Genomic DNA, 27,801 nt, shown 5'->3' with positions numbered 1-27,801 from the left:
CCCAGAGCTTCCACGCTCTGAGAGTTTTACAGGTGAGGAAGCCACGGACCGAGAAGGGAAGAGGCTAGTCTAGACGGAGTAAGGTTGGGGAAAATGGCCCCTGGGAGGTCAGTCTCTAGCAGGCCACCCAGCTGAGAAGTGGCAGGGCCTGGATCCAATCCGAGTCAGCCACGGGGTCCCAGTTGCAGGCCAGGCCCCTAGCAGCCTGTCTGAACAAAGCAGAAAGAGCTCCTTAGCTAGAGGAGGCTGTGGAGAACTTTTCTTATGTTCACATCCCCCCTTTGCTGCCACCAGCTCATCTGAGCAAGGCTCTGTGGATGCGAGGGTCTTGAGCCCACCACCCATCCATAGAGCTGAGAGAAAGCACTCAGCCCTTCGCCTTGAGCTGCTGTCCCTCTCAACCCTTCCCTTCCCAACCGCATCCCAGCATCACTCACTTTTTTACTTCTCACGCTGGCCAGCTCCTTCCTACCCCAGGGCCTTTGCACGTTCTACTTCCCCTGCCTCTTTTCATTTAGCTAAGCCCACGCATTCCCCAGCTCACCAGACCCCTGTGCACTGGCCTCCTGGTCTGAATTAGTTGGGCCTGTTTATGCTTGTTCTGCTGAGGGGGCAGGCCAGGGGCGAGGAGGGGGCATTTCATCCCTTTTAAATGCTTCAACTCATTTAACCTTAATTGCTTTGTTTTCATAGACATTTGCTAAGGAAAAGGACCAAATTATAGCTTGAATTGGGTCTTACTAATCTTAATTAAAAGCTCTCGTTTATAATCAGGACCAGACCCCAAACGAGGAGCAAACCGCCCTCAAATGGCTTGTTTAAATAACTAAGACCCTCTTGATAATCACTGTTTAGTCTCGACCAACAGTGCACATCACCCCTTCTATGGGTACTTAATTTTTAGACTATTTATTCAAGTCGTTTATTCCACTTGCAAGTTCCAACTCGGGCCTTTTCCAGAATGCTATAATTAAAACTCTTAGGGGAAATAACTTTTTGTTTGGGCCACAGAAAATCAAATATATTATTATTTTCCCCCTTTTTGTGTGTGAGAAGGAAAAAAAAAGACGACAACCCTATAGGCATCAGAGATCACAAAATGAGCATGTATGTAATGAATATAAATAGCCATTTCCTGAATTTTATGTCCCCAGGGTACACTTGTCAGTCACTGAAGTCAGGTAGATTACAGGGCATGCTATTAAGCGTTTTAAGAAAACTCCTAATAACACACCCGGCGATCCGTTTAGTTTAACATCAGCAAAAAAAAAAAAGAAATCTTAAAACCAATTGGCCTCCTTAGGGAATAATGCCTATGACCTTATTAAATCATTTTCATCGATCATTATTGCACATTTTATTGGAACTGCAGGTAAAATTCTGCTTTTTGGGAGGCCAGGAAAGGCAGTAGGAGGTGGGCTGGGGGCGGGGGCAGGCTTGGGGAGGGGAAATTCTTCTTCAAGTCTTAAAACGTGCAATTATGCATGCTAACGTGTGCCCCACTGAACATGAAAGTGCTCTAGTCCAGCAGACCAGCAGGCAGGAAGAAGTCAGATGTGACTTAAAATTCCAAGTTGCTTAAAATTCCAAGTCAGCTAGCAATTAGACGGCCTTGCTTTTGCGACTGGTCCCAGCTCTGCCTCAGAGCTGAGGCTTCCCGGAGCCCCATATCCATGTTGAGAAGGAAAAGTGACAATGTCATACCATTGGCCTTTAGGCACCGGAGGCAAGTTGGCCCCCGTGAGCCTCAGTTGGCCCATCTGTAAAATGTGTCCGCTGGACCGGATTCAGTTTGCAACTGAGAATGTTCACTGAGCGCCTACTCTGTGCCAGGCTTGGTGTTGGGGCCAGGACACGTTTTTTTCCTGGCCTCACTGGTCAGTGGGAGAGACAGACTGGGAAAGACGGGAACATAACAGGGTGTGGGGAGGGCAGCAGTGGAAATACAGACCTGACTCGGGGGGTAAAGAAGAGACAGTGTGGATCTCCGCCTCGGGAGGGAAGAAGTTAGAGAGGCTCCCTTGGAGAAGCGTTTATGCAGGCTAAGTTAGGAACGCAGACGTTCCTTCCAGCTCTGACGGTCCAGGAAGGCATCCGTAGCATGGATGCAGAGGCCTTTTTTGGTCTTGGCTGACTCAGTAAGTCCAGTGAGTGACTTAACCTTCCGGAGGCCTCGTTCCTTATCCAACCAGTCAGACCAGTGGCACCTGCCTCCCAGAAGAGAATTTGAGCAGAGGTAAGGGCCTCTGTGCTGTGGCTGAGAGTGTGTCGAAGGCAGCCCAGGGCCTGCGCCTCGTGCTTTCTTTTTCCTCTAAATCCCCATTTCTCCTAGGGTTCGAGGGTCTCTGCCCCCGCCCCCGCCCCCAGAGCCCCAGCCCCCCACCCTCGGGCAGCAGCCCCTCTCTGCCCCTTCCTCTGGGCTCTCTCTCCTCCTCTTGGCCGCTTCTTATTACAGTGGCTGTATTTGTTTTTCCATCTGAGGAATGCTAACCAGAAAAAAACCATTATTTCTAAGAAAATAAACTGCGGGCCTGTCGGCCTTTGGATGCTACTGAAATGGATGATGGCCTTTCCCCAAGGCCTTGAGACAAAGAGGGCCAGAGGGCTCGTGTGTGCGCGGGCAAGGTCACGGGGCCTCGGAGGGACTCCGGGGGGGTCCTCCAGATGGGCCGGGGCTGTAGCCCTGGGAGGACAGAGTTTAAAACCCCAGTCAGCCTGCTCGGACTCTGGCCGCCGGTATCGATCACTCCCTACTCTCCTCCAGGCTCCAGAATGTACTTTCTCTGGGAGTGGCCATCCTTCCGTGTGGGTGTCCTGCCCCTTGTGTCAAGGGGAGTGGAGCCAGGCATGGGTCCATGGAGAACTGGATGCCGGCCCTGGGTGACCTTGGGCAGGTCTGTGGCCCTCTCGGGCCCTAGTGGGCTGACTGCAAAGTTTAGGGCCAGAGCTAGGCGAGCCCAGGTCCCTTCGGACCCCTGTAGCGGGCAGCTCCTTCTTCAGGGTGCCCCTCGCCACGGTGGCACCTAATGTTGGCTTAGTCTCTGGGGCTGGCCGATGGGCTTGGGCTGGACTGTCAGTCCCCTGTCCCTTCCCACCGGCAGCCCTGGGGACGGGCCCGGGCCTGGCCGGTGTGCTGGTGGGGGAGGCTCTCCTTACATGAGACGGGTTCATCTGTGTCTGGGCCGTCGTCCCTCGTCAGGCTGGCAGCGACTTGTGGCCAGGGTCCGGGCTGAGGGTGAGGCGCCAGCCTGGGGAAGGCATTGGTAGGGAGAGGAGGAGGCGGGGAGGTGCCTTGATCCTCGGTAAGGACCGTGGGCCCTGACTTCCTCGGTCACTGAGACCAGGAGATTCTCCAGACGGTCGTGGTAAGGTTAGGGGGGCAGAGTCTGGAACCGGCCCGCCTGAGTTCCAGCACTGGCTTTGCCCCTTACTAGCGGGTGGTCGTAGGCGAGTCGCCTAAGCCCTCTGAGCCTCAGTTTCTTTGTCTGTGATGAGGGAAGCTAATTAAGCCTTCCTGCTTGGGCTCTAGTGAGGGGTGAGCCGCTTGCCATTAAGATGGTGTTTGGTGTGGAGTTGCCACTGCTGCTGCTGTTTGTGTTGGAGAGAAACCCCACCGGGGATTTGGAGAGAAAGAAGGAAAACGAACTGCCCCAGGCCAGCGCGGGCTGCCCCCTGCCCGAGCCTCTGAGGTTGGAGTCTTGAGTTCAAGGTGCTGTCCGCCCCTGACTTGCTGGTAAGATTAGCTCTTGAGTTCCCCTCTGTGGGCTCGGCTAGCCCTTTATAAAGTCCAGCGGGCATCAGAGGGGCTCCGGGGTGCCGGCTTACCCATTCTGAGGGGCGGCTCGGGCTTTCTGGCAGCTCCGTGTTTCTGACTGTCATCCTGTTGAGTTCAGAGGTGGCTGGGCCCGCATAGCAGTCCCTCAGCGCCCGCAGTTTAGCGGGATTTAGGGCTTCTCCTCTGCCTTTTGCTAAGGGGACAGGAGAATGACCGTGCCTCTACTTGGCAGAGGGGACCGACGGGGGCCTCAGCTCTGAGCTGGCCGCCCGGGGCCCCTCGTCGCTTCCATCTCGAACATTCCGACAGGTCAGCTTTCCCTTGACCAGGTTCGGTATCCTTTAGGCTGGATGCCAGAGCCTGGGAAGAGCCCCCGGCGAAGGGTTCAGGGTGTTTGGTGGGGAGAAGGGGAATAATCCACTGCCCCTTGTCCTTTGGTTTGGTAGGAAAATTCCTCCTGGGGCTTGGGAGCCACACACCCGCTGTGAGCCCACACCGGGCAGGTGGTATTTGAGGCTGGTTCGGGACAACATCCTTCTGGTTTTCCTGTGTCCAGGCAGAGCCCCAGTGACCCAGCCAGCACAACAGATGACAGCGGTGACGGCATTAATGTTTTAAAAATTGTAAACAGGGGTGCCTGGGCGGCTCAGCCCGTTAAGCATCCGACTTCGGTTCAGGTCGTGATTTCACAGTTCATGGGTTTAAGCCCCACGTCAGGCTCTGTGCCGACAGCTCGGAGCCTGGAGCCTGCTTCGGATTCTGTGTCTCCCTCTCTCTCTGCCCTTCCCCCACTTGCACTCTGTCTCTCTCTCTCTCTCTCAGAAAATGAATAAATGTTAAAAAAAATTTTTAACTGTAAACAACTTTATTGAGATATAATTCACACACCATGCCTTTAAGGTGTACCTACAGTTCGTTGCCTTTTGGTACACTTACAGAATTGTGTACCCATTGCCACAGTCAACTACAGGACCTTTTTATCACCCCAAAAAGAAACGCTACACCTCTTAGCCGTCACTCCCCAGCCCTCCAGCCCAAGAAAACCACTCATCTACTCTCTGTCTCGATAGATTTGCCTTTTCTGGAGACTTCATGTAAATGGAATCTTATGACACGTGGTCCTTTGTGACGTGGACGGCATTAACTTTGAGGTCAAGTGGCCTCACTCGTGTTCTGGTTCCACTTGTAGCAGCTGTGTGATCTTGGGCAGAGGAGGCAACTTCTCTGAGTCTTGGTTTCCCCTGCTACAAAACAAAGATGTTGGGACGTACCTCTCCGAGGGGGCATACGTGAAGGGCCTGCCTACCGTCCACACGTTGTGGGGGTCGGTGAACGGAAGCTACGCTCGGGACGATTGCTCATTTGTTCTGTGTTGAGCAGACTTTTGTCGAGCAGGGCTCTGCTAGTGCTGAGGCTTACGCTGAACAGAACACGGCTCGTGCCCCAAGGAACTCACAGCCCCAAAGGACAGATACATAGCAAACAAGAGCCGTGGTAGACTCCATGCACAGGGCTCTGGGGCCCAGAGGGGGGGAGGAGCCCTGTCTGCCAGGGGATCAGTCGAGGTTTCAAGAGGGAGATGACGCTGGGGCTCGTAGGTGTCCTATGAACAGGAAGGAGCCCCAGGCTAGGGAACAGCAGGAGCAAAAGTGTGGTGGCCTGAATCTATGCCGGCCACGGGGGGGCGGTCAGCAAGCAGCTCGAACCCCATGGTCATCTTGGATCTCGAACTGGGCAGTGGGGAGGGCCTTCCCACCCTCCGGCTGAGCCACGGTCATTGTGTGCAGTTAGGAATGAAAACGTATATAGATTTGTGTTGGTTTTGCGTGACCTCTGACCTTTCCCATAATTAACTGCTGGGCCCACTTCTGGCATTGTCTCCCCAGAAGGGAAACCTGATCAATGGATGCCAGGGGTCCACAGAGAGCCGGGTCTCATTACTCAATCATTACAAACCCAGAGCTTAACCCTGTGCCACCGGAGACAGGAGGCTTAATCCTTCCTGCTAGGCGCCCTGCAAAACTAGCTTCCCTCGAGCGTAATTAGCCAACAAACCGGATTAAGATTTATTCACCAATAAGGACTCAACTTCCTAAGCCATACATGTCTCCCAGAATGGATGCCTGATCTGAGGGGTGCATGGTTTTTCCTAAAGCCCCCAGACAAAGGAGAAGACATGCTATAGCCAGGGAAGGGGTCTTTGTTAGAGCGTTTGGTCTCCACTGCCTGCAACGAACGTCAAGGAAAAAAAAAAAATGCCAGTTTCAAGGAGGAACGAGAAGACGTTTTTCAGTAATGATCTCTGAAAGTAGAGAGCAGGGTGCTTTAAAAATCCTCATTTCGAGAACCTTTCCAGTCAGTCCTGATTCTTAGCAAAAAGGCCCTGAAATAGGATTCAAATAAAATGAGAAGGAGCTCTGACTCATTGCAATACAATCTTTTAGAACCTAGGCACCACCGAATAAATATATATTTTATGGGGCAGCAAGAATCAATTTTGGATTAAATGGAAAAAAAAAAACAAAAAACTATACTCTTCTCATCCGAGTTGCAGTGTTGTTGGCATATAACCAGAGCTGTGGGATCGCACACGCTGCCATTTTAATGCAGGAAAAATGGAACTTTGTGTCCTTTTAAAAATCCCATAATGAGTGGCTCCTGTGTTGCTTTGCTCTACCCTGTTAGATGTTGGGAGCTGTTTTCTGTTGAGGAATGAATTTTCACTAAAGAAAGAAAATGCAGGGCGCCTGGTGGGGGGCTCAGTCGATTAAGCGTCCGACTTCAGTTTAGGTCATGATCTCACGGTCTGTGAGTTCGAGCCCCGCGTCGGGCTCTGTGCTGACAGCTCGGAGCCTGGAGCCTGTTTCGGATTCTGGGTCTCCCTCTCTCTCTGCCCCTCCCCCCACTTGTGCTCTGTCTCTATCTCTCAGAACTAAATAAATGTAAAAGGAAAAACAAAAACAAAAAAAAAGAAAGAAAATGCGGGGCACCTGGGTGGCTCAGTCGGTTAAGCATCTGACTTCGGCTCTGGTCATGATCTCATGGCTCCAAACCCCGCATCGGGCTTTATGCTGACAGCTCAGAGCCTGGAACCTGCTTCGGATTCTGTGTCTCCCTCCCCCGCTCACGTTCTGGCACTCTCTCTGAAAATAAGCAAACGTTAAAAAAAATTCTTTTATTTTAAAGAAAATGCAAGCTGGAGAAGGAGCAGGGATGGCTGGGGTGAGCACTCGGGTCAGATCTCCCCCCCCCTTCCCTGCGGTTCCCACTCACGTGACCCCTCCCCATCACCACCCCTCAACCTCAAGGCTAGGTATGCACGTGGGAAACACAAATAACGATGCATGTGACGTCTCCTTCCCACTTTCTCCCCAGTAACTTTTTGGAGCATGAAGCGCTTTTCAAAAGTCTTCACCTCTTGCACCCTAAGGATATGGCTCCAACAGGTGCGGCGTCTGCCTTTGAACACAGCCCCCGGCCAGGGGCTCGGAGACAAGGTGCTCAGCCACGCCGTGCCTCAGCCTCCATGTCAGTGAAATGGGAGTAGCCCTGACACCTGGCTCTCACACAGCCTCCGCCCTCCAGTGCCTGCCTCCGTTGCCACCTGGCCATCTTCCTTCTGTGCGTCTGTGTGTTGTTCTTCCATGGTGTTCTCCTCTTTGTCCCAGCATCCTCTCTGCGGGTATCCAAAGTTCCCTCTTCTTAGAAGGACACCAGTCATTAGATTAGGGCCCGTCCCACTCCAGTATGACCTCATCTTAACTTGCTTACATCTGCAAAGACCCTATTTCCAAATCAGGTCATATTCACAGATACTGGGGGTTAGGGCACCGAAACGTTTTTTGGAACGACACAGTTCAACCCACAATAATCGTTTTGGAATAAACATCCAGAGAGCTTGGCTCTGTTCCCCTCCATTCCTTCACCCTCTCCCTGCCCCATCTGCCTGTTTCTCATTCTCTGGCTTTTTTTTTTTCAAGGCTTATTATTTTGAGAGAGAGAGAGAGTCCCAAGCAGGGCTTGATCCCACGAACTGTGAGACTGTGACCTGGGCCGGTACCAAGAGTCAGACGCTTAACCGACCGAGCCACCCAGGCACCCTCACTCTCCGGCTTTAACAGTCCTGAAAAAGTAGTCAGAGCCCGAGGGGCATCTTGGAAGCCTGCGTGGCCTTCTCCGGGGCTGGCAGCTCACGGATACATTTTTTTTTTTTTCCAACATTTTTTATTTATTTTTGGGACAGAGAGAGACAGAGCATGAACGGGGGAGGGGCAGAGAGAGAGGGAGACACAGAATCGGAAACAGGCTCCAGGCTCCGAGCCATCAGCCCAGAGCCTGACGCGGGGCTCGAACTCACGGACCGCGAGATCGTGACCTGGCTGAAGTCGGACGCTTAACCGACTGCGCCACCCAGGCGCCCCAACTCACGGATACATTTATCACAGTAATAAATCCACTTGCTTCGGCAGAGATGATTTTAGCTGATTTGTTTGTGTGTTTATCTCTTATGTGTTAAAAAAAAAAAAACAAACATGATTACAAAATACAAAACTTCAATGCACAGACACAGACCTCAGGGGAGGGGGGCTTCGTTTGTGAGCAGGTATTACAGGCTGATCTCAGAGGCACGTCAGGCCCGGGGATTAAAGGGGAACTGATGGTTCTAAGATGCTTGGATGTGGGGGGAATCCTTCGGAGATAAATGAAGGGAAGACAGTGAGCCATAGACATGCCTGCACTCTTCTGCCAAACTGGCATCGACTGTGGCCAACACTATCGGGTGTCCCAGGAAGGAAAGGCTAGATAGAGTTGTTTTATTGATTATTCAGCAATCTCTTTATAATGCATTATGGGTATAGTGACCAAATAGTTTGTTAGTTTGCGGGTGCAGAGTGTTTTCTTAGTAATTCCAGCATAAACTGGGACTATGCCAAGCAAATTGGGGCATACGATTATGTTAACCAGGGTAAGAGATGTTTTTCTTAGACCTTCCCGCCATTGAAAGAGCTGGTTTCCTTGCATTTTATGGACGTGGTGACTCTAACTGATAGTGTTTCCTTCTTTGCTTTGGCTTCCAGGAGGCTCAGAGCCGTATTTGTGGCCAACTTTTTGAAATCGTGCTGGAAATTACCAAACGTAATTTTGCAGGGTTTCACCAGCTTTCTCTTACTCTTCAACCCTCATTATTTCCTCCTCCTCCGCCTCCTTCTTCCTCTTTTTCTTCTTCTTCTTCTTCTTCTTCTTCTTCTTCCTAACACCTTATTCTTTTTGAAAATCTTATTGTATGTATTTCATAAGCTGTTTAGATGGATCATGTTTGCAGAAATGGATGGGTGGGTGAATGGCTGGATAATGGAAGAGTGGGTAAGGGTGGTGTGTGTGTGTGCACGTGCGGAGGGATGGATGGGTGTTTGGATCGATGGATGTGGATCGACGGATGGATAGGTGGTTAGACATTTGGGTAGGTGGATGAGTGAATGGATGTTTAGGTGTTAAGGATGGGTGCCTAGCCTAATATTTAGATGGATGGATGCATAGTTAGACACATGGGCAGATATCTGGCTGCACAATTGGATGGGTGAATAATAGAGGATTGGAGGAATGGGAGGGTGGTCGGCTATTTAGATGAATAGATGTTAGCATGCATAGACACGTGGAAGGATGGATGCACAAATAGGTGTTTGGATGATGAGATAACACTCTCGCAGCACACGGTGCAGATGTGCCAAGGGTGAAATAAGGGGCATAAAGTAATTTGCCAATGCCTGGCACGTCATGGGCATTCTAACTCACTAGAAAGGACACCGCTTTTTCAGACTGAAAGACCTTCCTTCTGACCCTTGCCCTACCATGTACTGTGTGACCTTGAGCAATTACCTCGCCTCTCTGCACTTCAGTTTGCTCAACCTTCAAATGAAGTTAAAATACCCGCTCCAGAGGGTTGCTATGAAAATTCAATGAGCCGGTGTATGTTTCAGGAGGAAATATCTGCACACTTCCCTCTGGGGTACAACTTGAGAGAGAGAATTCTTTTACCCGAGCATGGGGTAGAAGTCCTTCCGCTCAATCTGACTGATCCAACCTAAGTCACATGCCCACCCTGGAACCAATAGCTGCTGCAGGTACTGTCTGGGTTGGACTGACCAGGCCCCACCCCCCCCAGAGCTGGGACCAGGCCATCTTCTCCTGAGTCACTGTTTACACGAAGGAAAGGAGGAAGGGAACGGTTTGGGAGCTGCTGTGTTCAGATCAGATGAGAGACGATGCTGATGCTGAGCAGGTGGTGGGTTGGGTGACCAGTGGGCAGACTGCAACCATGTTAAGGGTGTAGAAAAGCCATGCTTTGGAAGCTGCTGTGATGTTGGTGGAGAGGTGGAAGGATTACAGTATCCACGGGGACAGGGACCCCGAGGGAAGTACAGGCTGATGAATTAAAATCAGGCCGTGTTACCTTTGGAGTGTCCGGGAGATTCAGGGGGAAAGGTGGTTGGATTGGTTTATCTGGGGCTCTGGCAAAAGGTCAGGGCCGCAGAGAATGAGAAGTAATCAACGTCTCCGTCTTATAAACCCATGTGCCCTTTCAAACGTGAAATCTTATCTCTAACTTCAGTGGTATTTAAAATGTCTCCGCGCATTAAATATAATGGTTAAGAACAATCCAACTGACTTGCAGAACTGAGTCGGCTTCCCAGCTGACGCTGACGGCCATGGCAGGCGGGTTTGGTGGGAGCTCCTGTCTCCCACCCCTTTGGGGATCCGGACTCCTTTGTTATTCCCTCGTCATGGCTGCACCGGTGGGCACAGTCCGGGCTCTGTTTTCTGGCATTTTCGCGCCGCCATTTTCACCGAAGTTATCCCATCTGCTGGCAACATCACTGGCAGGCAGACGTCTAGACAGTGGTTGGTCATCTCCTGAGTCGGGGAGCTCACTACCTCCTGAGAGAGCCTCTGACCAAATGGACATTCCTACCTGCGAACTCCAGTTCGCCCCCCGTGGCTTTCCTCCGCTGGGTGCAGCTCTACCCTCAGGACCAGCACGGGGAGAGTATGGAGCTGGGTGTCTCTCTATGCCAGGCCTTTGAGGGAGCAGCCAGGCTTGCCTTCAGAACGCTCTCTTCTTTGGACCGGCTTCCGCAGCCGGAACCTGGCTTCCAGTATCCCATTTTGACCCTGGAGGGGAGGGACTGATTTTTCCCGAGAGACACTTCCGGTTCTCCTTAGCTCGGGCGCTTCCGGTTGCCCTGAGCACAGTACTTCCGGTTCCCCCGTGGGGCACTTCCGGCTCCCTTTTCCAGGCCTTCCTGTGTTGCCTGTGGAAGTCGGCCGGGGTGGGGGCTGAGACTGCGAATGCGGGGAGCGTTTGGGCAGGGGTTGCCGAAGCCCAGGCAGAGCTCGGAGAAGGGCAGGTGCCCCCAGGCGGTGCTGGGGGTGGTTCTCCCTGGGCCCCGGCTCCCCCTGCTTGCTACTCCCAGAGATGCGGTGGGCTCGCGCCCCATGGGGCTCCCAGGCCAGGCTGCCCGGTTCGAATCCCACTGGTACCACTTTCTAGGTGTGTGACCTCGGGCCGGGGTCTGGCGTCCCTGTGCCTCGCTTTCTTTGGTGCCCTTGTAAAGTGGAATAAGGATAACGGTGTCCCCCTTCCCAAGTTACTGGGCGGTGTGGGGAGGTAATGACATATGGTGTTGCCAGCAGGCCTTGGGGATAGAAGCGGCTCGTTGAATGTTAACTAGGCGCGTTCCTATTATTCTCTGAGGTCTCTCAAATCTCTCTGGAACTCTAGAACTGATAGCCCTTTGACCCCTGATGGGAAATGTTGCAAAAGACTTAAAACAGCGAAAGGGGTGACCTTTACAGAGGCTGTTGGCCATTGTTTATGAGACAGAAGCCTTTGTTACAACAAGGAAACTGGAGCGGTGGAAATCCAGGCTTCAGACGTTGCTGGGGAAGGAAACTGTTTCGGCAGAGTGTGCGGACTTTCCTCTCACTGCAGAGGCGACGCTTTTGGCGGTGCGCAAAGTTCACGTTACTCAGTACTCCCTGCTTCACACGTAATGAGCTCTGTCTCTGGGAGGCTTTCAGATAGACTGAAGGCAGCCGGCGTGGGGGGATTTTAAACAGGGCCCCCACATGCAGCTATTGGGAGGCTTTTGAGGGAGGCAGCGCTGGGTGTGAATCGTGTCTGCTTCGCTATGGTGAAGTCGCCCTGCATGTGGCTTGGCACGTGGCTCTGCTCTGTGAGGAGGTGGCCGGCCTCGCTGCAGAGCCAGGAGCCTTGTCGTTGTCGTCTGCGGGTCCCCGGCCCCCGGCAAGGACTTTAGTGAACACCTACTGAGTCATTCCCCCCACCACCCCCAAACCAGTCATGCCCTGGGGGCCTCAGTGGTAGCGGGGCGGCCAGACCCCCAGGCCCTTCCTCTGATCCCTCTCCTGGCCCTCGTTTTGCAGACATCGACGAGTGTGAGAATGACTACTACAATGGGGGCTGTGTGCACGAATGTATCAACATCCCGGGGAACTACAGGTGCACCTGCTTTGACGGCTTCATGTTGGCCCACGATGGACACAACTGCCTGGGTGAGTGACGCCGCCGTGCCCTGCCTGCGAGGCTCGCCCTGCCTGTTCTTCGGCTCCAGCGTGCGGTGCTGGGGGCCGTGGGAAGTCTCGCCCCCTCCCCGCCCTGGTTCCTGGTATTGCTTTGCTACGGCCGCCAGAACAAAATAGCATAGACCGGTAGGCTCAAACAACAGCAATTTATTTTCTTACAGTCCCGGAGGTTGGAAGTCCGAGGTCAAGATGTTGGCGGGGTTGGGTTTTCTGAGGCCTCTCTCCTTGGCTTGCAGACGGCCACCTTCTTGCTTGTGTTCACACGGTCATCTCTGCATACACGTCGCTGGTTTCTGTCTCTCTGTGTCTCTCCTTTTTCTGTGTGTGTCCTCACCTCCTCTTATAAGGGCACCGGTCTTCCTGGAGTGGGGCCTGTCTTCACAACCCATTTGTAACTCAATTACCACTTTAAAGGCTGTGTCTCCAGATAGGTCACGTTCTGAGGCACTAGGGGGTTAGGGCTCCGACATGTGGATTTGGGGAACACAGTTCAGCCCGTAACAAGGAATTCTTCTGTATCTCCAGATTCTCCTGGTTCAAACGCATACGTTTAAGCCAGTTATAAGAGTAATACAATAAAATTGGGAAGATGAAAGAGAACAGAAAGAATTGGAAAATGGCTTAGTCGCGCTGGTGCGTTTGCTTGCCGCCTTCTCTGCACCCAGCTGTGATTTCCTGTGGTGGCAGTCAGGTGGCCCCTTTAACATCATGTGCACCTCGGGTACTCTCAGCCTGGCCCCTGTGCTCACCATTTTGTGGTTGCCTCATAATCTGCTAAGTTGACTAATAACCCGGGGCTGCCATAACGATGTGCCACGCTGAGTGGCCGAGACGACAGAAACGTGTTCTCTCGCAGGCTGGAGGCCAGGAGTCTGAAGTCAGGCTGTCAGCAGAGTTGATTCCTTCTGAGGGCTTCCGAGGAGAATCTGCTCCAGGCCTCTCTCCTAGCTTCTGGTCGCTTCGGGCATTCTGTGCTAGTCAGTCACAGTCTCCCTGTGTTTGCACATTGCCTCTGTTCCATGCGTGTCTCTGTGTCCAAACCTCCCTGCTTTATACGGACACAGTCATATTCCCATGACCTCATCTGCAAAGACCCTATCTCCATTACGGTTCCATAGATGCTGGTCTTTAGGACTTCAGCATCTTTTGGGGGACATAATTCAACCCATCACAGAGGTGGCTTGCGGTCTGCAGCAGGAACACCATCGTGGCAGGAAGCACAGGGTCTCAAAGCAGAGGTACCTGTCCCCCAGGCCCTCTTCTGCGACTGGCCGCTGGAGTGACACAGGGCACAATGGCTAGAGCTGAGGAAGTAAGACCATGAACTTGACGGGAGCGTGGCTGTGGATACATTATTACTGTCTCTGGGTCTCGGTCCCTTGTTGGTGGCGGGGGTTCCAAAGGGCGGCTTCCTCACAGACCCTGGTGAGCAGGAGCTGACATGATGTCCTGATGCTGAGAAGCATGCCCGGCACGGAGTTCTCCATTCTAGTCGCTGTCACTATCGTCACAACCTCTGAGCCTCAGTCTTCCCCACTGTGAAATAGGGACAATTATGCAGGTTGTGTGCAAGGACGAAATGACACGGTGAAGTGGAGTGATCGGCGTTTAGCACGTGCAGATAATCAACAAGCAGGCATTACCATTCCTCTGGGTGACTCAACCTCCCTTTTATGCTTGGCAAATAAGATCGTTTGCTTATTTCATTTGCTTGTTTTCAGCAACCGAGGCTGGAGGTGATTCTGGGCTTAAATTTATATTTTCTTGGGCGCCTGGGCGGCTCGGTCAGTTTAGCATCCCACTCTCGGTCTCGGCTCAGGTCATGATCTCACGGTTCGCAAGTTCAAGCCCCACGTCAGGCTCTGCACTAACAATGCGGAGCCCGCTTAGGGTTCTGTCTCTCCTTCCCTCTGCCCCTCCCCGGCTAGGGGCTTGCTCGCGCGCTCGCTCTCTCAAGATAAGGAAAGAAAGAAATTTTTTTTTTCTTATTTGTTTAATTGTTGCCTTTAACAAGTCTTCCCAGGAACGGAACCACTGGGTCAGAGGGTCATTTGGATGTTTTTTTGGCTTTCGATGCAGAACTCGATGAAAGGGCCCAGCCGACCTTCCCCTGTGCCAGCGGGCGTGGTGATGCATGGCACAGGAAGTGTGGCGTCCCCGGTGCCCTGGAACTTTTCCTCTCCGTGGTGTATTAGCTGTAGATTTCCCTGCCTGTTTCTGTTTAATGCCTGCTGGATCTCAGACAAACTTGTTATGGGAAACAGATCTGTGAACACGTAATTACACCCAAAGTAAGTGCCGAAGTGGAAGTCTGGACAGCGGGCCGTTGAAGCCCAGATGGGGCCTGTGAGGAGCCTCCCCTGCATCAGGCGAGGGTGGGGTTGGACACAGGGTGACTCCTCAAGCGGGTCCTGCAGAGGTTAGAAGGCCACTTGCTGGGACAAGGGCCCAGCCTGGGCAGAGGGCGGGAGGGGGGGGGGGGGTGGCAGCTGGGCTCAGGGTGGGTGGCAAGCACGTCAGAAGGCTGCAGAGGTAGGCAGGGCATTCGGTTAGATCGGAAAGACCGGGGCTGTCCTGTAGGACGTTTATTGTGCCAGACCCCGAGTTAAGTACCATCCGAGTGCTGTCTCGTTCAATCCTCCCAAAGCATAAGCCCTTACTTTTACCAGTCGTCTGCCACTTTCTCAGATGACAGTCAGGCTGGTTTCGTTAATTGACTAGTCCGGGAAAGCAGAGCTGATATCTCTGCGAGACAACAGGGAACAGCACCCTGTGGCCAAGGTGACGGACCTCGGGGACCGCCAGTTCCGGGCTCAGATCCTGGCTCTGCCAGTTACCAGCCGTGTGCCCTTTGGCCAGCCACGTCGCCCCCCTGCCTCAGTTTCCTCACCCGTAAAATGGGATCCGTAGTCCCCGTCTTGTAAGGAGTGAACGGGATCGTGGCTATAGAGCGTCTAGCAGAGTGCCTGTCACCGAGGACTCCAGACGTCACGGGCGTCGATCCGCTGACCGACTTTCAGAAAGAGATTCATTGAGGTGGGCCCGTGGAGGCCAGAGCCAGCCACACGCACTCCCTGGGCTGTGTCTGACCCGTGGGGCTCCCCTCCTGGTCACGGCGCTCGCACCTGCGCGGGACCATGTGTCTGTAAATAGCCTGGTTCTGGACGACGGCACGTTCGCCCAGTGCCTCCCGTCTAACGGCAAAGTCTGGGTGGGTTTATTTTTATTTTTACAACATATTCTCTTCATGCTGGTTAATTTCAAGAACTGGTAAGACTCCCCCCGCCCCCACCTCCGAGCACAGATTGCACCTTCGTACGGCTCTAACTCATACATATGGCAACCGAGAAAAGGCTCTCTCTGTGGCTCCTCTCCTTCTGGCTGAGGGCGGAACCTTCCCAACAGACTTGTTTTTGTTTGGGCTTTTTCCTTCTCAAGACAAAACTCTGGCTCTAGAGAAGTCAGACCTTGGTTCCAACCGGCTGTATCCCACACCGATCACGTGACCTCATAGAGCCTCAAATCCCTCATCCGTAACATGCCGTGAGGGTTAAGTGTCTGGTGTGTGTCGGGATGAACGTTGGCTGAAACACAGAACGCTATAAGAGGAAGCTGGGCTTGGAGTTGGAAGATGCAGGCTCAAGTTCCGGAACCACCGCTCAAGAGTCAACGGTTTAGGACCAGCTCCTCAAACCCTGCAAGCCCCATTCCCCTAACGACAACGTAGGTCCCCATCTCAGAGGGTCACCGTGACAGTCACGTGCAAAAGCACATACGGAGAGCTGCATGTACAGATGTCACACTTTGCACAGGTGCTGCATGCTGTTGTCATGGCACGGTGGAGGTTTCAAACCGGCAGCCCGCAGTCGCCATCCAGCCTGCAAGCACGTTTGGTCCGTCCTCCCAGTGGTTTTGTAATCACCACTGTCGCCATCATCAGTCAATGGCTTGTGAATGTTTAAAAAACGAGGGCTGTCGGGGTCCCTAGGGGGCTCAGTCGGTTAAGCGTCCGACTTCGGCTCAGGTCACGATCTCGTGGTTCGTGAGTTCGAGCCCTGCGTCCGGCTCTGTGCTGACAGCTCGGAGCCTGGGGCCTGCTTCGGATTCTGTTCCTGTCTCTCTGCCCCTCCCCTACGCGCTCTCTGTCTCTCTCTCAACTATAAAAAATAAAACATAAAAAAAACTTGAAAAGAAATCAAGGGATGTCACAGAATAGATCACACATCAGGCCACAGAACAAGCCTCAACAGATTCTAAAAGATGGAAGTCATACCATGCGTGTTTTCCGACCACAACACTATGAGACTAGAAGTCAACCACGAGAGCAAATTCTGAAAAGACCACAAGTACTTGGACATTAAATAAAATGCTACTAAACAATGAATGGGTCAACCAGGAAATAAAAAAAGAAATGAAAAAGTACATGGAAACAAATGAAGATGAAAACACAACAGTTCAGGGGTGTCTGGGTGGCTCAGTCGGTTAAGCACCTGACTTCGGCTCAGGTCACGATCTTGCAGTCTGTGAGTTCAAGCCCCACGTCAGGCTCTGTGCTGACAGCTCACAGCCTGGAACCTGCTTCGGATTTTATGTCTCCCTCTCTCTGCCCCTCCCCTGCTCATGTTCTCTCTCTCTCTCTCAAAAATAAATAAACATTAAAAAAAACAACAACAACCGTTCAAAACCTTTGGGATGCAGTGAAAGTTCTAAGAGAGAAGTTTATAGCAATACAGGTGGTCTACCTCAAGAAGCAAGAAAAATCTCAAACAACCTAACCTTACACCTAAAGGAGCTAGAAAAAGAACAACAAATAAAAACAAAACCAGCAGAAGGAAGAGAATAATGAAGATTAGAGCAGAAATAAATGAAATAGAAGCTAAAAAAAAAACTCAGAACGTATCAATGAAACCAGGAGCTGGTTCTTTGAAAAAATAGTAAAAATTGATAAACCTGTAGCCACACTTATCAAGAGAAAAAGAGAAAGGAACTAAATAAATCACAAATAAAAAGGAGAAATAACAAACACCACAGAAATACAAACAATTATAAGAGAATATTACGACAAATTGGACAATCTGGAAGAAATGGATAAATTCCTAGAAACGTAGAACCTAATGAAAATGAGAGCAGGAAGAAATAGAAAATGTGAACAGACCCATTACCAGCAATGAAATCGATTCAATAATCACAAAACAGCCAATAGACAAAAGTCCAGGGCCAGATGGCTTCACAGGCAAATTCTACCCAACATTTAAAGAAGAGTTAATACCTGTTCCTCTCAAAACTATTCCAAAAAATAGAAGAGGAAGGAAAACTTCCAAATTCATTCTATGAGACCAGCATTACCCTAACACCAAAACCATGTAAAGACACCACACAAGAAAAGAGGACAGCAGGCCAACATCTCTGATGAACATAGATGTAAAAATCCTCATCAAAATACTGGCAAACCAAGTCCAATATGACATTAAAAAAAAGAAAAAAGCATTCGCCGTGATCAAGTGGGATTTATTCCTGAGTTGCAAGAGTGGCTCAGTATTCATAAATCAGGGTGCCTAGGTGTCTCTGTCAGTTAAGCGACTTGGGATTCTCTCTCTCCTTCTCTCTTTGCCCTTCCCTGCTCATCTCTCTCTCTCTCTCTCTCTTTCTTTCTCTCTCAAAATAAACAAACATTTTAAAAAGGCACTGCTTTAAAAAAAATTCATAAATCAATCAACATGATACATCATGTCAATAAGAGAGTATAAGAACCATCTCATTTCAGTAGGCACAGAAAAAGCATTTGACAAAGTACAACATCCATTCATGATAAAAACCCTCAACAAAAGTTTAGAGGAAACATACTTCAACATAATATAGGCCAGAGGTACCTGGGGTGGCTCAGTCAATTAAGTATCCAACTTTGACTCAGGTCATGATCTCATGGTTCATGAGTTCGAGCCCCACATCTTGGCTCTGTGCTGACAACTCAGAGCCTGGAGCCTGCTTCAGATTCTGTGTCTCCCTCTCTCTCGCTGCCCCTCTCCTGCTTGCGCGCTCTCTCTCTCTCTCTCTCTCTCTCTCTCTCAAAAATTAAAAAAAAAATCATAATAAAGGTGATATATGAAAAACCCACAGCTAACATCATCCTCAGTGGGGAAGAACTGAGAGCCTTTCCCCTAAGATCAGGAACAAGACAGGGATGTCCACTGTCACCACTTTTATTAGACATAGCACTGGAAGCCCTGGCTACAGCAATCAGACAAGAAAAAGATATAAAAGGACTCCGAATCCAAATCACTATTCACAGATGACATGATACAAGAGACAGAAAACCCTAAAGGCTCCACCAAAAAACTGCTAGAACTGATCAACAAATTCAGTAGCATTGCAGGATACAAAATCAATCTACAAAGGCCTATAGCATTTCAATACACTAATAACGAAGCAGCAAAGAGAGAAACTAAGAAAACAATCCTGTTTACAGTTGCACCAAAAATAATAAGATAGCTAGGAATAAACCTAAACAAAGATGTGAAAGACCTGTACTCTGAAAACTATAAAACACTGATGAAATGAATTGAAGACGACACAATGGAATGGAAAGACATTCCTCCTTCTGGGTTGGAAGAACAAATATTGTCAAAATGGCTATACTACCCAAAGCAATCTATCGATTTAATGCAGTGCCTGTCAGAATACCAATAACATTTTTCACAGGAACTAGAACAAACAATCCTAAAATTCGTATGGTGCCACAGAAGACCCCAAGTAGCCAAAGCAATCTTGAAAAAGAGAAGGAAACCTGGAGGCATCACAATTCCAGACTTCAAGTTATTACAAAGCTGTAGTCATCAAAACAGTATGGGACCGGCACAAAAATAGACACATAGATCAATAGAACAGAATAGAAAACCCAGAAACAAACCCACAATTATATGGCAAATTAATCTTTGATAAAACAGGAAAGAATATCCAATGGGAAAAAGGCCATCTCTTCAACAAATGGCGTTGGGAAAACCGGACCACTTTATTACACCATACACAAAAATAAATTCAGGATGGATTAAAGACCTAAATGTGAAACCTGAAACCATAAAAATCCTAGAAGAGAGCACAGGCAATAATGTCTCTGTAGCAACTGTAGCAACTGTTTTCTAGATAGGTCCCCTGGGGCAAGGGGAAAAAAAAGCAAATACAAACTCTTGGGACTACATGAAAATAGAAAGCTCCTGCCCAACAAAGGAAACAATCAACAAAACTAAAAGGCATCCTACAGAATGTGAGAAGATATTTGCAAATGACATATTTGATAAAGGGTTAGTATCCAAAATACATAAAGCACTCACACAGCTCAACACCCAAAAAACAAACAATCCAATTAAAAAATGGACAGAAGACATGAATAGACACTTTCCCAAGGAAGACAGCCAGATGGCCAGCAGACACATGAAAAGAAGTTCAACATCACTCATCATCAGGGAAATGCAAATCAAAACCACAATGAGATACACTCACACCAGTCTGGATGGCTAAAATCATAAACACAAGAAACCACAGGTGTTGGATGAGGATGTGGAGAAAAAGGAACCCTCATGCACTGTTGGTGGGAGTGCAAACTGGTGCAGCCACTGTGAAAAACAGTGTGGAGTTTCCAAAAGTTAAAAATAGAACTACCCTGGGGCGCCTGGGTGGCTCAGTCAGTGAAGCGTCTGACTTCGGCTCAGGTCATGATCTCGCGGTTCGTGAGTTCGAGCCCCGTGTTGGGCTTTGTGCTGACAGCTCAGAGCCTGGAACCTGCTTCGGAATCTATCACTCCCTCTCTCTCCACCCCTCCCCTGCTCATGTTCTGTCTCTCTGTCTCTCAAAAAATAAATAAACGTTAAACAAGAATTGTTTTAAATAGAACTACCCTACAGTCCAGCAATCAGACCGAGTATTTACCCAAAAAATACAGAAACACTAATGTTTATAGCACCCCTATGTTTATAGCAGCATTGTTTATAATAGCCAAGATACGGAAGCAACCCAAGTGTGCATCGATTGATGAATGGGTGAAGATGTATTATGTATATACAATGGAATATTATTCAGCCGTTAAAAAGAATGAAATCCTGCCATTTGCAACAACATGGATGGAGCTAGAGAGAATTGTGCTAAGTGAAGTAAGCCAGTCAGAGAAGGACAAATACCAAATGATTTCACTTATATGTGCAATTTAAGAAACAAAACAAATGAGCAAAGGGGGGGTGGGAAATGAGAGAGAGAAAGCAAGAAACAGACTCAACTATAGAGAACAAACTGATGGCCACCAGAGGGGGGAGGGGATGGGTGAAACGGGGGGGGGGGGGGGATTCAGGAGTGCACTTGCCGTCGTGAGCGCCAGGTTATTAAAATAAAAACTTAGAAACCAATCAACCTAATAAAAATTAAAAAGTCAAAGAATGTCCCATAAAAGTCGTAATTTCCAGCGTCGTTCCTGCTCGGCCACATTCACCCAGCCCCTGACACTGTGGGGCTTGGGCAGGAATACAGACGGAGGCCTGGATGCCACATGGCTATGTATGTAAAAGTTACAAAGCTTCAAAGCTGGAATATAATCCCTCTCTTCTGCCTTGAGCGATACTCCTTCCTAATGACCTTTGGAAGGCTAGACTGGAGTTTAGAATCCGGGAGTCCTTGAAGCTTCACGTCATCGAGCGGCAGTGGAATGGCTGGCTGCGTCCCCACACCACGGGGAGCCTGAAGACACGCTAACCTGAATGTTCAGGCTCTGGCCGTTTGCTCCCACACCACCTGTCCTTTCTCCATTGCTTGGTCCTAAGTGTCATCTGTCCCTTTGAGAAAAGATTTGGGGCCATTTGGGCAGGGAATTTTAGGGTCTCAAATACCCAGAGTGTGGTCTAGAAAGGTGTGTGTGTGTTCAGGTGCACATGACCCCCTCTGGACTCCTTACTCCGTAGGGAGGGCTGCAGCCACAGGAGGGGCAGAGCAGGGACCGCCCCCCCTACCCCCCCCCCCCCAAAGCATGAGGCCCAGCACAGGGACATCTCTTGCCCACGTCTCAGCGTGGCGAGATTTGCCCGTACGTCACTCGAGAATTGCCAGAGCCGAAGCCCGGATGCTGTGCTGCGGCTGCCCTCTTTGGAGGGGGAGTGTACTTCCTGTTTGCTACAGTCCTCACCGTGCCCTGTTGCTGACAATCAGCAGCTTTAGGCATTTAATTACCTGCTTGGTCTCAGTGGGAATTGTGCTCGTGCTTCCTGGTGAAGCTGCCAGCACAGGGCCTGCGCCCGGTGGGTGCTCAGTGGTCCTGGAGGCTGACAGAGTTGTTGGAAGGTTGTCCGTTCTCACTGCCTTGCGTAGTCCTGACCGTCTCTAGTCTGTCACCGTGAGCCCCACTCACGGCCCGTCGGCCGTCAGGGACAGTCAGGCTGGTTTGCACCTCCTGTTTTTTGGTGTGTAGGAGTCTGGGTCAGGAGTCTTGTCCAGCCGTAACATTCCTCTCTCAACCACCACTGAGCTCCTTGGGGATGAAGGCTGGACTAAATCCTGATCAGCAGAGTATGAAAAGCATTCTGACTTCATTAGGAGAAAGGAGGCTGATGGCTTATGGGTTCCTTTCTCGCCTGCGTTTTCACAGTTGAACCTTTTCTTTTGAGCAAACGAGGTTATTTTTTTTGTGGAGATGGCTTGCCTGGGAGGGTGGCCAAATCTGCCCTCTGGGGAGCAAAACCCTCTCTCTATTTGACATCTTTATTGAGGAATTTCTCAAATATAACAGAAAATGACACCAGAGGGATTTGAAACCAGGATGAGATCCTTGCTCAACCCCAAATGCCTGCTTTTAGCATTGTAATTACTTGAAATAGCAGTAGTTCTGTTTGAAAAATATTATTCCAAACTCCATGCAGTTGGACATGAGAGCAATATTTAGGCTAATAGAATAAGATGTTTTTTTCATCTTAAATTAAAACCAGCAGTGGATAATTTTTCCCCATCTCCGCAAAGCAAGGGCCCTTTTTCTCCAAAGCCACTCGTTCATTTAGCCAGATGTTTTCTTTGACCCCGGTCTTTACCTTGACTTACTGAAAAATACGTTTCTCAGGTTGCTCACAGTTTGAGTTTTGAACTTGCTTCTCAGCACTTTTTCCCCTGCTGAACACAAGCCATCTGTAGCCGGGTTCCGCAGAAAAGCATCATTAACGACATCACTCCTTTCCCATTAATGCTTATTGAGCACCTACTCTACGCCTAGCCTTGTGCTAGGCAGGCAGTTCCACTTAGGCGGGATGAGGGAACTCTGCATGAGTCTCCACCACGCGCCCGGAGTGGTCCAGGATATGGTGTTCCCGTCTGTCACTTGGTCCTCGTGGCATCCACAAGCGGAAGCCATTAGTATCCCCTTTTTATGAATGGCGAAACCAAGGCTCAGGGAGGGAAAGTGACCCACACAAGGCCACCCAGCAGAGCTGGGACCATTTGGCCACTCAAGCCCGCAGGCCTGTAAGTCACCGACCACCCCTTGCCCCCCCCCTGGTGCCCGAACAGCACCAGCTCTGGGAGGCTGGCCAGGTTCAAGGAGGGGCTTCCTTCCGCGGGCTGATAGGTATGCACCCCCTGCGAGCTGGGGAGTCACTGAGGACATCCAGAAATCCTAGCATCTGCCAAGCCCAGCCGGTGGGTGGCGTGCTGGGCGGCAAGAAGGAACCCCTGACTCCAGAGTTCGCTTCCAGGGCACCTCCTCCCCCGAAGCCCGTACTGCCTCCCCTGGCCCAGGCAGGAGCCTGCGGCCCGTGTCCCCCTTGGGCTTCCCTCAGGATGTTGTCTTAGCCTGTGTGACTGTGCAGAGCCCTGTTCTTCCAGAGCTTTCTCTCATGCTTCCCATGGCTTCCACAGTAGCACCCAGTGCCTCTGCTCACTGGCCCATGAGGCCCCTCATCAGGGCCCTGTCAGCCATTCCCCCTCACCCCTCACCTGTGCCAACCTGTGCCAACCTGCGCCCTCTGGCCCAGCCGTCCTTCTGCACCTCCCTGCTGCTCCCTTGTGGCCCTTCCCGCAGCGGGTTCCTGGTGTGGTCCTTCTTGTCACCCAAGACCCAGCCTGCCTCTGCCTTTGCTCTGAAGTCCTGTGACCACGCTGTATACGTGGCCACTGTGGCTGTGGGCTGGGGTCCTCTCTTCTCCCCAGGAAAGCAGAAGCTGTCTCCTCTAACCCTCCACCTTCCTCCTCGGGGCCCAGTGCCGTGTCTGGCAGATCACAGGCATGCGAAAAGTATTTGCAGAATGAAAAAATAAACACATTTGCAAAAGTGCCTTATAACCTGGGCCCTCTCACTCAGCGGACCTCCATGCTGGGCTCATGGCAAAGATCAAGGGCCATCTCTCTCGGGACTCCCGGGATCATAAGAAAGAAACGTTCTCGACTGTAATGGCAGGTGGAAGGCCGTGAGGGCAGGGACCCCAAAGCCCTCCGCCTAGTGTTCGTCCATTCGTTTATTCCAGAAAATTGTTCGGAGCACCTGCCGTGTGCCAGACATGGTTTCGGGTGCTGAAGAAACCAGTAAGCAGTGAACAGAAGGAGAATCACCCACATCCAGTTGAACCTGCATAGGTGGGTGGGGGGTGGGGGACAGCAAACAGGCGAACGTGTAAGTCAGTAAGGTAACTTCAGGCAGGTCAGCTCCACTGAAAATAATAAAACAAAATAACGTGATAGAGGGTGATGGGGAGAGAGATGATGCACCGGATAGGGTAGAATCCTAGTTACTGCTGCTGCGTGGAAAAACCACCCCACACTTAGTGGCACAAAATACCGTTTAATTTGGCTTTTGGATCCTCTGGGTCAGGAATTCAGATGGGGCACAGCAGGGGCGGCTCGTCTGCTCCACGGTGTCTGGGGCCCCGGCTGGGAAGTCACGAAGGCTGAGGATGGCTCGGTGGCTGGGCTAGAATCCTCTGGAGGTTCCTTTGCCGCTGTCTAGTGGTTGACGTTGGCCGTCAGCCAGAACACTTGGGGCGGCCCCTGCGTGTGGTCTCTCCACAGGGGTTGGGGTGGCCTTCCTCGCAGCATGGCGGCTGGGTCTGAGAGCGCATGGAAGTTTGACGGTCTGGCCCCAGCGGGCACTTCCGTGAAATTCTGCTGGTCAAGGCAGTTACAAAGGCCTTGTCCCCACATTCAAGCAGAGGGGACATGGGGGTGGGGGCCTCGGTGAGGAGGAGGAAGCCACCATTAGAAAATTACAGGGAGGATCTTCCCACCCAGCAGAAGGGAGAGGACAAGTGAAATGGGCAGAAGCTGGGTGAGTTTGGGAACAGGTCAATGTGCCTGGAGGCCCGGGAGTGAGGGAGAGGGACCGGAGATGAGCTCAGGAGGTAGGCAGGGCCTTATAGGTTCTAGAAGGGCCTTGGGATTTTATTCTAAATTAGCTGGGAGCCATGGGACACTTTAGCTAGGGATTGACATAATCTGATGGGCATGTTAACTTAAAGGGATTTGCTTTCTGGCTACGAAGTAGAAAATGTGTCCCAGGGAGGAAGAGGGAGAGACCACTGTGGCCGTCTGGGTCTGAGACGGTGGTGGCTCACTCCAGGGTGCCGGCGGTGCGGGTGACGAGAGGTGGTTGAATTCAGAACACATTTTGAAAGCAGAGCCCACAGGAATCGCTTATGGGTTTGACGTGAGAGGTGAGGGGAAAAAGCGTAACCACCACCAACCGCCTGGAGTCTGTGGGCGACTGCGGGCAGCGGCTCAGGTGCGGAAGCCTGGGGGGCAGGTCAGGCTGGAGCTGGGAGGGGCGGACTTGAGGGTCAGTCTGGCCACGTTCAGCCGGGACGCGCGACAGCCGTGCAGATGGAAACGGTGTGTGAGTTCGGAAGTCGGCGGAGTAATCAGGTCTGGGCGGTGGGGCAGGGGTGGGGGGGGCGGTATATGAGAGTCTGGAGCTCCTAGATGGCAGCGAAAGCTGGATTCGATTCGTAGAGATCTCAACGAGCACCTGTCCTGAGCTCACTGTCAGGAAGTAGATGACATGGTCCCAGCCCTCAAGAAGTATAGGGAGTGAGCCTGCCTAGCTTTGAATCCCGGATCGGTCACTTACTTGCTTTGTGACCTTGAGCAAGTAACGTCACTTCTCTGGGCCTCCGTATCCTCATCGGTAGGGCGGGGCTGCGAGGACCGCTTGCTGCACAGGGATGATGGGGACACGGAATGAGGCGAGCTTCGTACAGCACGTAGCACGGTGCCTGGCACGTGACCGAGGGCTCGACGGGTGTGAATTACCTAATTCTCACTTACCGCTGGTGTGCGAAGCCAGCATACTTTGTAAAGAGAACCGATGACTTTCTGAGCTGGACCCTGGGCCGTGGGTGAAGCCCCTTGGCCGGGGCCCACGCCTCACGTTCCACGCGGCGCTCCTGCCGCATACGAGCCGCTGCTCCCCGCCCTCCCGGGGTCAGAAAGCTCCCCCCATCCTCTTGCACGGATGCTTGTCCCTGTCTACTGACACGGGGCCATGTGGCCTTAGCGCTTCCAGTCCCAGCTCTGGGCCACGTACTCCTTTTGTGACCTTGGACACATGCCACCTCCTTCTCAGGCTCAATTTTGTTCTCTGCAAAACGGGCATGATCCCTGCCCATTCGGATCCGAAGGGAAGTTAGATGTGCAGGTGACCCTGCGGGCTGCCAAGCAGAGGCTCAGGAGGAAGAGGAGAGGGGTCCTGGAGGCTGACGGGGCCCAGGAGCCCAGCTGCGCCCGTGGGAGGAAGTCACTGCAGGTGCCAGATGCTCCGGGTGGCGGCTGGGCCTTCCCTGGCAGGATGAAAGGGTCACGCTGCCTGGGCCCTTTTGAAGGCACCCCCTCTCATCCCGGAGGACAGCTGGAGACAATGTGCTGCTCCCTCACACCCCTCACGGAGAAGGTTCCAGTTGCCTCTGTTTATTTGTCTTTATACTTCCACAGCTCAAATGCATTTCTTGCTGGGAAAGAAACGCCGCCCACTTTAATGTGAAACTGACGAGCTTCACACAGTCACAAACACCAGTGTTTTTTAAGGTGAACTCCAGAGGCCTCTTCCTGTTCTCTTTATCTGTGCCCCACCCTTCCCCACTCTTGGCCCACATTCAGGTGATGGGAACACGCCTGGTTGGAGGGACTTGCCCTGCCAGGACCAGCCAGAGTCAGGCCCGCTCCTCCCCCCAGCTTTTTACAACTGTTCATCTGGTGGAGGTTCTTTAACCTGAGAAAAAGAAAAATGCTGGAAACTTGTGCATCATTATAAACGGGCTTCCTTCTTCCCCCCAAACCACTGTAGAGCTAGGGGTGTGGGGAGGGGGGTTGATTCAGACCCAGGGGCGTTTTGGGGGTAGGGTGAGCTCGTGTGGCCTCCTGCCTACAGCCAGCTCAGGATGGGGACAGGGAGGAGTGTGGGAGAGCGCAGGGGGCCAGGCGGTGCTGGGGTGGAAAGGCAACGTCTCGGGCCCGGCTCTTTGGACCATGGACTTGTTTGGGGACTCTGGAAAACTCCCCACCTCTCCGAGCCTCAGTTTCCCCATCATCTGTGAAACGGAGGGGTGGGATGTGCCCGGTAGTTCTCAGACTTCTAGCAGCAGAACCCTTAAGTGCGAGCCGACTCCCGCAGTGGTGGCACTGCCCTGGCTGCAGCGGGAGGGCAGGGCCGGCAGGAGTGAGAGCCCTGCTCTCTGCAGAGCACCCACTGCAAGGGGGGTGCTGGAGCACTGTTTGGAACCCCTAGCCTGGCTGTGGTGTCAGAGCCCTTCCTCACCCTCCAGCATCTTGTGATTCGATGACTCGGTGGCATGGCATGTCCTCGAGGACAGGGGTGGAGCCCACTGCTGTGTCCTCCCGGCCTCTGCCAGACGCAGCCCCTGTCCGTCTCTCTCTCTCTCTCTCTGATTTTCCCAGAACTGGCATCTCCAGCCGGCCAAACAGCTTTCGTTCCCCTAAACACACCGCCCCATCCTGCCCAGCAGCATCCTTGCACCGATGCACCTTGTCTGTCCCCGGACAGAGCCCGCCAAGTCCATAAGCAGAGGTCCCTTCTGCCCGAACCGCCCTTCCCCCTGCTCTTTACGAATGCAGGGCTGACTCCCACTTGTCCCTCAGGACTCGGCTTGGGCCTCAGGCCCTCCAGAAGTTACACACTCCTCCCGTGGGCGCCCGCAGCCCCCAGGCTTGTCACGAGACCTCTCTGGGGCCTCCCCTGATGCCTCAGGAGGCCCCTGGAGGGCGAGACTCCGGCATGGCTCTGCTCTTTTCCCCAGGCCCAGCACAGGCTCATTTGTGGGATGGGGGGATGGCAGGTGGCTGGAGACGGGACGGAATGTTTGATTCTGACCATCCAGAGGAGCACGATTTGATAGTGGTGGGTGCACGAGCCTGCCACGGGGGCAGAGCATCAGTGCACTCAGAGCTGCAGAGATCTG

The 27,801-nt window shown here is 51.8% G+C and overlaps 1 protein-coding gene across 4 annotated transcripts in view; it reads left to right on the top strand.

Annotated features, from left to right (window-relative positions):
* The window catches only part of SCUBE1 (signal peptide, CUB domain and EGF like domain containing 1), a 131,783-nt gene that overhangs the window by 9,227 nt on the left and 94,755 nt on the right, over positions 1 to 27,801 (top strand). For 2 of the 4 annotated variants that reach the window (XM_042948051.1, XM_042948048.1), the window contains exon 3: positions 12,221 to 12,349. In XM_042948051.1, the coding sequence (XP_042803985.1) occupies positions 12,221 to 12,349 (129 nt within the window). Of the gene's footprint in view, positions 1 to 11,050; positions 11,325 to 11,629; positions 11,783 to 12,220; positions 12,350 to 27,801 lie in introns of those variants that run through there. The other 2 variants (XM_042948052.1, XM_042948050.1) reach the window with 2 other exon arrangements.

The sequence above is a fragment of the Panthera leo genome, chromosome B4 (genome assembly GCF_018350215.1).
Source record: "Panthera leo isolate Ple1 chromosome B4, P.leo_Ple1_pat1.1, whole genome shotgun sequence".
NCBI classification, from domain to species: domain Eukaryota; kingdom Metazoa; phylum Chordata; class Mammalia; order Carnivora; family Felidae; genus Panthera; species Panthera leo.
This window is presented reverse-complemented; position numbering and strand designations above follow the sequence as displayed.